This window comes from Arachis hypogaea, chromosome 10 (genome assembly GCF_003086295.3).
Source record: "Arachis hypogaea cultivar Tifrunner chromosome 10, arahy.Tifrunner.gnm2.J5K5, whole genome shotgun sequence".
In the NCBI taxonomy this organism is placed as follows: Eukaryota; Viridiplantae; Streptophyta; class Magnoliopsida; order Fabales; family Fabaceae; genus Arachis; species Arachis hypogaea.
Genome location: NC_092045.1, coordinates 106,195,388 through 106,209,660, shown reverse-complemented (window position 1 = coordinate 106,209,660; position 14,273 = coordinate 106,195,388). Strand labels below are relative to the sequence as shown.

At 34.5% G+C, this 14,273-nt stretch overlaps 1 protein-coding gene across 8 annotated transcripts in view; it reads right to left on the bottom strand.

Moving 5' to 3' along the window:
* Positions 1–14,273, bottom strand: part of LOC112716311 (serine/threonine-protein kinase ATM) — a 43,476-nt gene that overhangs the window by 12,248 nt on the left and 16,955 nt on the right. For 5 of the 8 annotated variants that reach the window (XR_003812090.2, XR_003812091.2, XM_025768193.3 and 2 more), the window contains exons 24-51: positions 12,752–12,874; positions 11,932–12,059; positions 11,127–11,283; positions 10,799–10,845; positions 10,665–10,728; positions 10,282–10,356; positions 9,424–9,543; positions 9,009–9,194; positions 8,285–8,406; positions 8,127–8,196; positions 7,888–8,015; positions 6,665–6,806; positions 6,416–6,550; positions 6,233–6,331; positions 6,082–6,128; positions 5,687–5,876; positions 4,732–4,953; positions 4,389–4,460; positions 3,848–3,920; positions 3,007–3,124; positions 2,748–2,871; positions 2,373–2,507; positions 1,928–2,038; positions 1,785–1,832; positions 1,541–1,645; positions 1,353–1,439; positions 168–598; positions 9–75 (exon numbers count right to left, since the gene is read on the bottom strand). Coding sequence is in view for 5 of the 8 variants with exons in the window: in XM_025768193.3 (XP_025623978.1) it covers positions 9–75; positions 168–598; positions 1,353–1,439; positions 1,541–1,645; positions 1,785–1,832; positions 1,928–2,038; positions 2,373–2,507; positions 2,748–2,871; positions 3,007–3,124; positions 3,848–3,920; positions 4,389–4,460; positions 4,732–4,953; positions 5,687–5,876; positions 6,082–6,128; positions 6,233–6,331; positions 6,416–6,550; positions 6,665–6,806; positions 7,888–8,015; positions 8,127–8,196; positions 8,285–8,406; positions 9,009–9,194; positions 9,424–9,543; positions 10,282–10,356; positions 10,665–10,728; positions 10,799–10,845; positions 11,127–11,283; positions 11,932–12,059; positions 12,752–12,874 (3,426 nt within the window). In the remaining 3 variants the exon portion in view is untranslated. The remainder of the gene's footprint in view (positions 1–8; positions 76–167; positions 599–1,352; positions 1,440–1,540; positions 1,646–1,784; positions 1,833–1,927; positions 2,039–2,372; positions 2,508–2,747; positions 2,872–3,006; positions 3,125–3,847; positions 3,921–4,388; positions 4,461–4,731; positions 4,954–5,686; positions 5,877–6,081; positions 6,129–6,232; positions 6,332–6,415; positions 6,551–6,664; positions 6,807–7,887; positions 8,016–8,126; positions 8,197–8,284; positions 8,407–9,008; positions 9,195–9,423; positions 9,544–10,281; positions 10,357–10,664; positions 10,729–10,798; positions 10,846–11,126; positions 11,284–11,931; positions 12,060–12,751; positions 12,875–14,273) is intronic. The other 3 variants (XR_011866877.1, XM_025768194.3, XM_072205339.1) reach the window with 1 other exon arrangement.

The following is a 14,273-nucleotide window of genomic DNA, read 5'->3' as shown; positions in this document are numbered from 1 at the left end:
AATATCACCTGCTTTGAATCCCTCAGTCTTTTTTGAAAATCACTCAAATCACCCTCTTGGAGTGCCCTTAAACAACTGAATAAAAGAATAATTAGACGAGCTTTTCAAGAATTAGAACAACACATTCTGGATTAAAATAACATAGGCATAAATCTTAACCATATTACCTGTGCAAATTTTCATTAAAATGGTCATGTTTGATATCATCAGTTAAAGGAGGAAAGGATCCAACACAAGGTAAAGAGAAATCCCAGTTCCCAGCACGCCAGGCGGATTCATACTGCAATTCAGCAAACTCTAAATCATGCTGAAGCTGGTCTTTGCTTGATGTCAACCCTTGGCAATACAAGTCAAGTACATGTGTACAGCCTATCTGCTGCAATGATTTAATTAACCCTTTATACGGTCTGCTCTGCTGCATCTCATATGCGTCCGAGGCAAATGGCAATGGATTTGCTGCTCCAGTTTGTTCCAGTGACAATCTCGTAGAATTGTCATTCTTCCGCCCTGACACACCTGATCGCACTTGCAAGTCATAATACTCAAGAGCCTTTCCCCAGTTCCCCTCATGCTCAAACATGATTATTTGAGAAGTCAACTATTATTTACATCAGCCCATGTAAAATACAAGAGAGAAATCAGGGTCACACAACCAAAATATATTAACAGTGAAAAATTAAAAAATGGTCTAAATCCACTTCCAAATAAGATACCTAAATGAATGATTTTATTTGCCAGTTGTTCAACATCCATGTGATGATTGGATGACAATAATCAGGGAATGAAGGTGTTAAAAATTGCAACAATCTCAGCTCCGTATGGATTTTGTTGTTCAAATGCTTTGTATAGTGCAAATAATATCTATAGGTGTAGTGTTGAATTACGATTCTACTGTAGTTGTACACTAATTGTTCTTATTCTCAATGTCATTTTGTCCCCAAGAAAACCTTTAAAAGGTATTGACTAATAGTCTTAGAGACCAAGTGGTCAGAAGATCGATTTGATCCATGAAACCTCCATTCTTATGACTCAATCATAATTTAAGAACCCAGAACCCAGATCGAGAGGGCCTGAGTTTCTGTTACCATTCATGCCTGGTTTGTGTAGTTATATCTATTAGGCATACAATTCGGTATTTACTTTACAGCTGTAGCTAGTGCAAAGAAGTCTTAGAGAAAAAAAAAAAAAAAAAGACATCAGTATAAAAGCAGATTCATTTAGTCAGGCAATTAAATCAGAAGATCCATGTTAAATATCAAATAACCATTTCTAGGTCTTCTTGTTACTTAACAATATATTATTCACCAAGCTAAGAGATGCAACTACAAAATCAAAAGATGATGCTGGCTTACCTTGTGAGATTGAAGAATTCCATATAAGCTATCTGGTTCATTAATTCTTGTGACGGCGGAGACAAGTATCTCAATATGATCTGGCAACTGATGTGCACAAAGCAATCAGCGAGAAACATGTAAAATAGTCGCAAGCATGATTATGGTGTGTGTGCACCCCATTCATCAAAATGTTCAGTACAACTTACCATTTCATTATGAGAGAAATCTGGGCCTCCAACTGTCATACCTTTAAAGTGCTCTTCACACCAATGCTCCACATACATGACTGAAGTAAAATATGATCCACAAGTCTAAAAAGGAAACAAACACAACCAAATTCACAGAAAGAAGATAAAACAAGAGAAAAAGAAGAAGAGATTAATGGACTCTAAGTGGAAAATGGAAACAGTTAAAGAAAGAGAAATAAAGTACAGAAAATTTTCCACTTACGATTGCCGACTTGGCAACAAGTAGATAATCAATAGACAGCCAAAACACCTAGGAAGATAAAACAAAATAATAAATCATGTCAACTTCAACCAGAAAAACTATGCACTGTTTTAAAAAGATCAAAATAACAAAGAGGATGATACTTTCTCCCATGAGGATACGGATTTTGCTAGTGCACTTGAACCAGCACCAGATTCTCTTGCCTTCGCTGGGGTAGACCGGGTTTTTGAGGTGTAACTTGAAGGTTTAGAATTCTGCACAAAATCCATGGTTATCATAGTTGCACATCCTGCTCCCACTATTTTTGCCAAAAAATAAAGCAAGTAATTGAAAACAATTGACATATTCAGTATTCTTAACTTGGTTTATGATCCTTAAGGTCCGTTGGAATATCTACAAATTATCTTTTGAATAGAATAGCAACAACAACAAAGCCTTGTCGCACAGTGCAACAATATCATGCATGAAAAACTCTGACTATGAACTACAAAAGAAACTGGAAACAAATGATAATTCAAATGGATTATAACAAAGTAGTTCCAATTTATGATCTAATCATACTTCTATCCTCTAATATTTTATATTTACCTTGGATGTTTCACGCCTCGATGGCAAAGAAGATCTTTCTTGGACATGACATATACGAAGTTCATTAAGGCAATTCAACACCACTTGAATAGATTTGACCAACTTATTCGACTCAGTAAATATATGGTCCTTCAACTGCAAACTCAACAATTAAATATCAATATATTTCTAGAAAGCATAAGCTATTTGTTCTTTAAGTTGAAAATACACATATTTTAGCAACATAGATAGCAGTATAATAATGCAGTGAGTTGATAAAATAAAACCTACACCCAGACCATATCAATATAAAATAACACGAATAACTCAATCAACTGTTGTTAAAAAAAGAAAAAGGATATCCAAAATTTCCAGTTTCCAGCTCTAGAATACAACCTGGAGGGAGATTAGCTTATGAAGATCAATCTCCAGATCCTTCCTTGCAGCAATATTGACAAAAATACTTGGCAAAAGAAGCTCAGCAACCTCAGCTTTGGAAAAAACAATATCTTGACACAATCTGGAAGTACAATGAGCTAGGAAATTAGTGTGTGAAAAAAGGAATAGAGAAAGTAAAATTATTCCTTGTTGCTAACAAATAATGGCCTTTTCATTCACAACATTTAAGTATCTCAGTAAGACCACACCAGCATACCTTAGTATGACGTCGTTGCAGTAGATGATAAGTGAATATACCAATGGACAAATCCACATCTCAAAAGATTTACCACGTGTTTCCCATACTGTAGACTTTTCCAAGGAAGCTGCTTCAACTGATAAAATGAAAGGAAACACGGTATACTAAACATGGAATGGGGAGAAATGAGAAACCTATTATTGAGTGGGAATTAGTAATTGGACTTCACTTACATAACCTATATTGGTTCAGGTTATACTGATTCATATAGTATACTAAATGTTTATTAAAATATCAAAGATCTAGGAAGGAAAGGATAAGAGAAAGTGGAGACTATTATACCATGAATATTGATGTGTTATGCCATGATGCAAATTAAAAAGGCACTAACCAGAATAAAAGAACTAGCCTCTATTTATTTACAGTAACACTAAACTCTTAATCCCCATTAAAAACGGTAACAAATTACTGAAATAAAGGAAATAATGTCCCGACACAAAATAAAGACATAATAACAAAAACATGAGAAATTATTTAGATAATACATGACAAAATCTTACAAAAGTTTAGGCATGTCACAAACTACTTAAAAAAGGTAGACTTTATAAAGCTAACTCAAAGTTGCATGAACTGAGCAAAGAGCCTTTGCAAGAAAGATTGTTGACCAAGTATCTATCGACAGGTGAGGACAGAAATAATTAGCTATTTCTCTACAACTGCCAAAGTAGCATTTGAAAGCCTCAAAAAGAAGGGGGAAAAACAACCCAATTGTCGTGTTGATAGGATAAAAAGTTGCTGTTGATCAATAACTGACATTTACAATTACATTTATGTAAGAGATGCGCAAAAATCAAGATACCTTTTGACTTCCTTTCCAGGTCCATAAGGAAGTTTTCCACAAACTCAATATTAACACCTTTGGAGTGCACCTGCTTTAGTACACAATGGACGAGGACATGTTACAAACTGCATCATAAGTAATAACAAGATGTTGCAGACTCGGTAATCTAGACAGTTATATCTAACTGTGTTCTATGGATATAAGTTTCGAAAAAACTGCCCACTGTTGAAAATAATAAAATGTGTTAAATTTGTAAGTCATGTTAGAGACCCAAACCCAAGAGCAAGCTAGTAATCCCAAACAAAGTGTAAGCAAGGAAGAAGGGAGTTGGGGGGGGGGGGGTTAGGGCCCAAATTGTCAGTGGAGATAAATTATGAGGAGCTTATGCTGAGTCGGCGGAGGGCGGGCAACATGAGGCATGGAGATTGGAGAGTTTGTTAGCAGAGCTTATAATCATGTAAATAGGTACATTAAAAAATAATAACAATTACAATTACAATCTACAATGACTAAAATGATCCAGCAATCTAGAAAAGAAATAACAGAATAAAAGCATTACCTCAATCAATGTTCTTTGATACGAATCAAATGACTGTAAAGCACTTTGGCCTCTTTCAGTTGAAAGTATTCCCTACAGATAAATCCAAACAGTTAATATATACAAAGAATGGAATGCAATGTTTGTAATTAACTAAATGAAAAATGATGCAAGTCCAAACCAAATGACCATATTATACTTTGTAAATTATAATACATTTTAGAATGCTAAACATCAACGAACTAACTTTCATGCGAACAATACAACAGAAGAACTCCACAGACGGCTTGCCAAATTGAAAGGAAGACTTGACAATTAAGGACAGGAGTAACATTAGTTCCAATTGCAAGTTAGAAGCACTTACACGAAGGGTTTGTGAAGCCATGTCAACAATTTTCACAGAATCATCCATCAGATACTTCTTTAGAAATTTCAGAACCACCACCAAAAGTTCTTTGGACACGGATGTGTCTATGCTTGAACTCGTATCCACAGCACAGCTGATATCAATAGATTTACCAACTCGAACATGACTAGTCTCGCCAGGAAGATGGAAAACAACAGAGTATGGGTCCCCTGCACCAACCTGCAGCAGTGCATCCTCAATGAAGATTCCATACATGAGGAAATGCCAACTTGACATGTGATAACACAACTAAAAGCAGTGACAAACCAAGACCAGACTTCAAAAGGGGCAAGGGTTAGCATGAGAATTTAATTACAATAATATGTTTGAGTAATTACAGTTTAGAAAATTCAGAATATACTAATTATTTTTAACATATTATATCCAAGTATTTCTCCTCATACAGTAATTTTTTTGGCAGAATATACTGAAATATTACTAGATAAGTGGGGATACATAAGAGGATAAAGTATAAAATTCATTTCTGTGCCATCAATTAATAGTTTAAGGTTTTGGAACAGTTGATTCAAAATTTAATATCATAGCTACCATGAGATCTAAGAGTTTAATTCCTAATATTCTTATTCCTCTAATTAAAAGATGAATTTCAGTATAAGATTAGTAAGCACATCCTTTTTCCATGCTTTCATGCCTGAGTACCTTTTACATAAAGGGGGTGTCAAGGAGAAAGATAATATTCACAAGTCTTAATATCTAAAGCTGTAAATAGCATTAGTACATCATAAAAACAAAATTAGTAAGCAGTGGCATATTGAACGAGAAATAATGATGACATGATAAGCTGAAGGGTGTTATAGGTAAAGGAAAAGGGAAAGAGAAGAACATGCAACTCCAAGCACATGCCCAGATAATATTTTAAGAGTTATAAGACTAGATTTAATAAGAATGATACCCTAGAAACGAAATCAGACACCAATTCTCTAACGCCATTTGCATCATTTGAGCCACAAATGTTAACAAGTGTCCAGACTGCATGCACTATTTCGTGATCACCATGCCAGTATGTTTCTTCAGAATCATTTTCTCTCCCTCCTCTCAGAACGGTTTCTCTTATCAATAGCTTCTTGTGCAATGCCTGGAGACTGCAAGAAGAAACAGGGTTCATGAAGCAAGCACCTCCAGAAAATTTGAGGAAGTAATTAGAAAATAAATTGCAGAATACAATACAGTTCAAGAGAGATTTCTTTTTCTAATTATTTTATTTACTTATATTCAATATATAACCATTCATTACACCAAAAGTGGTTTCATCACAACTTATCCACCATTATCGAAAAAGGAAATCACCTTGACAAAAGTATCCTCGGAGGAAGGTAGCAAGATCTCTTTACAAACTGAAAATGAACAATGCATTAGATAACACTCTACAGAAACTAATCACGTTGAAATTTGATGCTTTACATCTACAAAGATGCAAGGGAGAACATTATCTATGTACCTTCAATAAATGGTCGCGTATAGAGTAATTGTGGCATAATTTTTCATGGAACATCCTTATATCATGAAAGACTTTTAATTCTGGAAATGGCTCCAACTCCTGCAAGAAATTTAACATCGTGCATTCACAAAATCACTATAGCATATCCTTAAGAGAACAAAATAGCTGACCGCAAATACTCACTTTGACATAATCATGCATAGATGGATCTGAATCCACTGTTAACAGACGGAGCAGAGATAGCACTTGTGATGTGTTGCTATCAGACAATTCTTTTCTGTTAGGAGTGCAACATGCCACCAACTTTGAAACAAGAAACTGAAAATAACACAAACAACTAATCACCTATTTAACCAATAAAAAATAAAGGCTAAAACATTAGAGAGAGAGAGAGAGAGAGGGTGAGCAGAGGGGGGGTGTTGGAATATATACCTGGAGCTGTTCACCAAGCATATTGGTGATATCAGAAGATGGAGTATCTTTAAACCGCAGCAACAATGCAGAAAGTATCCGACAACATTGATCTTGTAAAGCATGACATCCAATCAACGGCCCGATCAAATTAAAAAGATAACTGCATCATATCAAAATTTAGGCAAAGCAAATGGCAATAATACACATATAAACTTCTAAATCTATTAGCAGTTGAGAATGACAAGAGCAAAATAAGCAGCTAATTCGAGACAAAATAAATACTTAGTAAATAAATAAGCCATAGTTAAAAATAAAATAAGCAAAAATAGTCTGTAAATTATAACAATTTGATAACAAATGTTCATTTGCTGACGGAAAATTGCATGCATGAAATCTACAATCTCATTAGGAAACCTCGTATATTAAAAAATACAACAACAAAACCGTATCCAATTAGGTAGGATCAACTACAAGGATCAAATAACGTATCATGTAAAACCGTTCACACAGAGATCTTGCTCTACCTCTAGCAACTAGCATATTTTCCGTTTGATCTACCCTTCTCACTAGATTCTCTACCGACCTTCTCCACACATGTCCAAACCACCGTCCACAAAATTCCACCATCTTTTCACATTAGGTACTACTTCAACCCTTTTTTTTCCGTATCTTCATTTCTTATTTTATCCATATGCGTATGACCACTAATCCATTGAAGCATCCTCATTTTGGCTACACTAAACTTTTGTTCATGCCCCCCCTGGTTGTCAACACTCCGTTCAACACAACATAGCTGGTCTAATGATAGCACGATAAGATTTATACTTACATAATAGTGCATATAGGTCAAAATTTAAGGATCTATGTGGATATTGTACGTTCAAATGTACACAACCAAAATCTCAGATGCTTTAGCATCTATTTGGTGTAAACGTCAAAATCTTTATAGAGAACTTTTCCCTCTCTGACATGTTGAGAGATTGGAGAGATTTATAATTTTCTTTTTTTGCTTTCGTATAGGGGAACCCTATCCACCATCCTCCCAAAAAATATCCTTGGGCATTTTCTTTTCCTCATCTTAATGAAATTCTTATTTAATCCCCAAAAGAAGATGTTCACAATAAAAATTTTAACAATAATTTTGCACAAATTTAAGAAAATAGGACTAAAGTGCAGGAGCATTGAAGGAAGTTTTCTAGAAAATTCCCTACATTAAAAAAAAATTAATAAATTAAGCTTACTTGGAAGTACTTAGAACAGCAATTCTCTCGCCAAGGATACCAATGAGCACTTCAATTCCAGCCAACCGATGACACTTATGCCTGTAATGGGATGCTGCTGCAATTTTATAATGAATTTCAACCAGAAACTGCCAATTAAAAAAAAAAATGATCAAAACACCAAGCAAATAACAAAATAGAATGATGACTAGGTAAAGGATATCTAAATGTAGTCAACTTTTATGCCACCAAAAAGTTACCATGAAAGCTCTATCAGGGCGAAAAATGTTGATCTTGTCAACAACAGCAGAATTGGTATGCTTATCATCCCTACATATCAATATAATTAGATATTACATCTGAAGATATAAACTCCAACTTCAAACAAGAAAAAACATTGAGGCAGAAGAAAACCCACATGTTCAGAAATCCATCAACAACTGTTCGAATTGCAAACGACACTGTTTCCCTTGAAAAGAAAGGGACTACAGGGTCGGATGAACAAGAGGACAAGGATAAAATACAGCTCACAATAGAAACCTGAGTTTAACAAGCAGGATGAAGTATTAACCTACAAGAATCTGCTTAAGCAAGTTCAATCAATATTGATAAACAAAGTGTTACTATTAGATATAAATGTGAATGGATAGTATTTAAGTCCAACTGTAAATTAAAACCAGTCAGGGTATTTGTAAACTACAAAGTTAAACTGATATCAACAACTAACATCTTGCAAGTTTACAAAAGGTCCTCGCTGATGTGAAAAATTGAAATCAAAAGCAGATCATTAGGTGTCCACTAGCTTCACAGAAAATAACTTAATGGAAAAAGCTTCAAATAGAAAAATTCCTGAAACACAGCTTTTTTAGGGGGATCAAGTAATAAAGTATGACGACACAATTTCTGAAAAGCAATTTTAGCTACAGGTATGTTCCGACAGATTATTTTGATGTAAAAACATTATTTTACAAACTTATGCATTTTCTGTTGTTTTTAATCAGGAAGAAAAGCTAGCCACCACACATCTGAATATCTGATCAAGAAAATATTTTCCTTTGAATGGTGTACCATACAGAGGAGAATAGTCTACAGAAATATTACTTTCTTCTAAAAAACAAACCCTAAAGTGGAGAGTAGCGGACCATATGTCTCTTTATGAGTTTGTCCCGTTCAGTCTCGGAAATCTGAGCAAAATGAAGAAGGGAACTTTGAAGCACAACTGTTCCCTTCTCTGACCCAGGTTGCTTACTGCTGCGCAGAGCCATACAGATTGAAAATACTGAAGCAAAGTGGTCCTTTACTAGAACTGACAATGGTTGACATGTAACCTGCAAAAAGAAATTTTGATAGAGAACAATATAAGGTTAAGGGTAATACACAATGTTGTGCACTGTGATACACAATGAAAGATAATAACTTTTTCGTCATTCCATAATGGTAATATTAAAAGCTTAAGGGTCCTTTATTGTGAAAACCTATTACTCTATTTTATTAGAAACTGAAAATCATAAGCTTCTATATAAGTATAAATATAGCATCAATGTGAAGTGATCATACCTTGGCCACCCAGTTGAGGTCAGAATTGCTCTCATGAAGAAGCAAGACAGGAATAAGCCACTGACAACAATACTTAAGGAAATGACCAGGTTCTGCATCTGGTACAAATAGATGCCTTGTCTGTAGAACAGTCATGTTATCAGTTTATTCATGGGAAAGGACAAAGATTGTCAGAATACACACAGTATGTCACTGTCCAAATAAAGAAGTTGATTATATAAAAGGTTATATATTTCAATTCTGGCATATCAAAAAGCTTATCTAACAAAAATGAATATGATAAATAATATAAAATAAAAAGTTGAGCAAGAATCATCCTTGGCAAGTAATAAGTAAAAAACAATTACACAGCACAACAAAAACAATATGAAAGTCAGTGAAACAGTAAGTAACCAGAATTTTATAGTCCACCATTGAATTTTTGAAACTCCAGAGCTTCCCATGGTATGATCACATGCTACACCAAGGTTCGCATCTAATGAGGTTATGAGTCCAGAGGAGCATGTTATACCTTAATTTGTTGAACATATGAAGCTAATTGAGCTTCTAGATTGATTGGCCGAAGTGAAAGATTGAAGTATGTTGGTAACAGTCCCCAACTTCAGAAAATTGTTCTCCATCTTTTTTCCAATCAACTTACCAACAATATTTTCATGACTACTCAATGCATCAAATAGAAATCTAGAATTAACAATCCATGGATTTTTCCGCCTTGAATTATCAGAAAAATTTAACAAGGTCACTATATATCGAGTAGCATAAAAAAAACATCCTTATGAATAACAGGCTTTCTTGCTTTGTGCTTACCAAGTAATAGAAAATTCATATGGATTAAAGTATACAGGGAGATAAAAATACCTCGACAAGCGCAACTATGCTTACACCACAGGCAACCCAGCAAAAGAGGATTGATCCCAGAAGCTCCTCCAAGTACTGCATAAAAGATATTCAAAGTCAAAGAAACCATTGAGCATTCATGACCTTTCTTAATCCTAAATGCACAACGATACAATTTTTGATAGAACAACTCTTGGTGCAATTCTTGGCTCCCTTCCTCTTCTGTAAACCAATGAAGCCAGTTCAACAAGAAGTCAAGAAACAACCAAAGTTGCTAGAACATATTCAACAGTCACCATGCATTCAATGGATATGAACGTCAATTCCCTTTACAGAGAAAATGAGAAGAAATATACCAGAAGATATGAGTACAAGTTAACCTTATTGAAAAGATCACCAGTTACCTTCATTCTACTTGCGTATTGGAGCTCTCTCGAAAGATTGTCAAGTACAGCACAGACCAATTCCCTAAACACAACTGCTGATAATTACCAAACAAAAGTAATGATTTTAAAATCAGAAGAAAAGATAATTTTACCTATGATATGGATCAATGGCAGAAACCACACATATCACGAACACAGCCTGCATGTGCCACCAAGAACCACCAAATAACCAAAGGGCTCTTTATAATGCAAATGAACATACTCGCATAACATAATGAATCATAACAGTATCCTCCTCAATAAAGTGTATTGAGCAGAATCAGAAATGGAGGAGGGGAGCATTGCTAAACAAAAAGGAAGTCCCAAACATTATCCATCATACTCGCACCAAAATATCTATATACAAGATTCAGCACCATGTAAGGGGGCTCCTAAAAGGTAAAAAGAAAAGGAACAAAAGCACAGGAAACAAGTGTATACCTCCAATTCAATCTTGTCGCTATGTAAAGCAATATGCATCAGAGTAATCAAAACAGTTTCCATTAAAGGTTGAGGTTGGGGACCAGCAGCTAGCACCTCATTGGCAGTGACAACTTTTGCTTTAGAGTAAACTATGAAATGAACTCCAAAATTTAAACTGAAAACAAACACATGATGATAATAAATACAAATATCCTTGTACAAAGATTTTGTTGCAGAAAGAATGGGGAAAGAAGATGAAGGTCCAATAAAATGGAAAATGTAAAAGCTTGGCCTTGCTAATATTTTTAACATTAAATTAATCCTTCTCAATACTAAATGCAACCATGTTAATCCCTTGATTGTGCATAATCACAATCAATAAATCAATCCCTAAATAAGGAAAGCATACTCACAATCACTCAATCAGACAAACAAGGACAAATTTGATGACATTGTACAAAAGATGCTGCTAACTTTATTACGGACTAAAGTGACCAGATCAATATTTTTGGAGGATGCAAAAAAATCTTTTACTCAAATAAGTGCTAAAAGTCTACAACAGAGTAGTAACAAACAACTACCACAGTTTCAAGAAATCCATAAGTATGATAATGTAAGCAAAAAAATCTTTTACTCAAATAAGTGCTAAAAGTCTACAACAGAGTAGTAACAAACAACTACCACAGTTTCAAGAAATCCATAAGTATGATAATGTAACCCAAGAACCAAGGACTAGCAATAAAACAATCAACACAGAAAAGAATTCAAAAGGAAAGGGAAAATGGGAGGAACGGGAGACATGTTCATTTAAAGTGAAACCCACCAAATGTCTTGGAAAAGCTCTTCATGACCATCCCAGGTTTGAAAAAGAACACAAATTCTCCTCGACAGGACTAACCGAACTCGAAAATCCGTATCTTTGAGCATCAAAAGCAACGGATCTATCATAGTCTGCCAAAATAGGAAAATAAAATAAGGCATTGATAAGCCTTTGAACCAGAACAGTCATATAAGTCCATTTCAAAAACTATGACAACTACTCCCTCCAGTCCTAAATAATTGCCTATTTTCTTAATTTTACTTGGGCCAAAATTATTCTTAGATTAGGAAATTTACTTCAATATTACTTGACTGTTTCACTAAAAACCTTATTAAATGAAGAAGAGAAATCAGAAGAGAAAATAAGTATAAAAGGGAGACTCCTTAAGGGCAACTTTGTACATCCACTTAAATTTATCGGAAGAGAGAATAAGTATAAAAACCTTATTCAGTCATTTTCTTAATCCATGAACTTAATTAAAATAGGAGTAAATGAGAGAAAGATATACTAAAATAGATGCAACAAACAAAATTTTGAAAAGTGCAACCAACTTCATAGTTAACAATAAAAGACAAGATATCAGCAACCAAGTAATCCAATCTGCCAGTGTAATATAAACCCCTTCATATAGAGGTCATATGATACATTTACCACAAACATGCCCAACACATCGACCAGCCCATTTCTTCAAGTCATATGAATTACCTGGGCGCAATTACCAGGATTTTTTTATTTGTTAAGTTATTTTCCTTTTCCTTATCATGCTTCTAAGACAAAAGCTGTCTCATGAAGGAGTTTTCACAAGATATGTGCCAAAAATCACCTGACCAATTTGAGGACTAAGCGAAATGAGATTGCAGATGCAATGAATCAACTTAACCCGGCCAAACCAATCAAGATTAACTTCTGAAAGTTTATGCACCAAATTTCCTAGCGACATAAAGCACTGCATTAACAAATCAATAGCTACTTAGTATAAGAATATCAGATCCTGATATATAAATCATCACAAAAAGGGATGTTTTAAAAAGAAATGTACGACTACTACACTATTGATAACCTAGCCCTGCCATAAGAATATAAAAGTCAGGAATCTCGCAAGGTATAATAAACTCAATAAGTCACAGAAACACAAAACACATCTGCGTACTAGCTTGCAATGTAACTTCATTCCACAACTTCTACACAACATTTAAGAAAAGTACAAACTCAGATTTTCCATGAAATTGCATTGCATTACTTAGAGCGCGCGCATGTGTGTGTGAGACAGAGAGAGAGAGGGAGGATCCATTGACACCAAGTGTAAGGCTAAAATCTTACATTCAATATTCATCATTTGTTTTAGCAAGATCTAATGATTATAACAAAATAAACAAAGAATCAGCTTAATCTCTCATTTTAAAATCCATTTTTCAATTCTTCCCTGATTCATGTAGAAGAAAAAAAGATTCCTTATTTTTGTCTTCCATCTCTGCTTTCCAGTCTTGTTTCTCATCCGCTCTTTGACCCCGTCTCCAACCCCACCCCCCCCCCGGGGGCAAAAAAAATGTGTGTTGTGGTCACTAGTGACTGTTGCGGTGCCTTAAAAAGTGTTGTTAAAAATTAAAATAACGCCTTTTAATTTAAAAATTAAAAGAAAAAAGGGTTACCAAAATATAAAAGAACGTGACTTTAATTTTAACAACACTTGTATAACTAACATAGCCTATATATATATATGAATTTAATTTTAATGCACTGTCAGTGTAAAATAGTTTTACACGTACATCCAATTACGTAATGTCACATCAGCAAAAATAACTACCTTTCACATTGACTGCGTAAATAATCATCTAAAAAAATGAATGTGATTGCACGACTGTATAAAGTATTTTACACTGTCAGTGCATCAAAATATATATATTATGCTCTTTATCTCTAGCTCAAGTTTCCAACAATAGTCTACTTTTGCCTCAACTATTATTTCCATTCGTGTGCAAATAACATTTACCAAAGATCTGATTATATCATTCCAACCTCCATAAATATATGGCCACTCTTCTATATGTGGCAAAGTGCATCATTGTTGACCATGATTTATTTGAAAATTTGCTTTATGTTTCTTTCTTGTCCTTTTTTTTTCTATTGCAAATTAAGACGACAACAACAACAACAAAGCTATATTCCACTGGGTAGGATCGGCTGCATGGATCAAATGATGCCATTGTGCCCTATCATGTATCATGTCTACAGTGAAATTGTTGACACGTAGATTTTCTTTAATCACCTCATGTATGGTCTTTTTAGATCTTCTTCTACCATTTTCCATCTATCCATCTTCCATCTCATCCACTCTCCTAACCGGG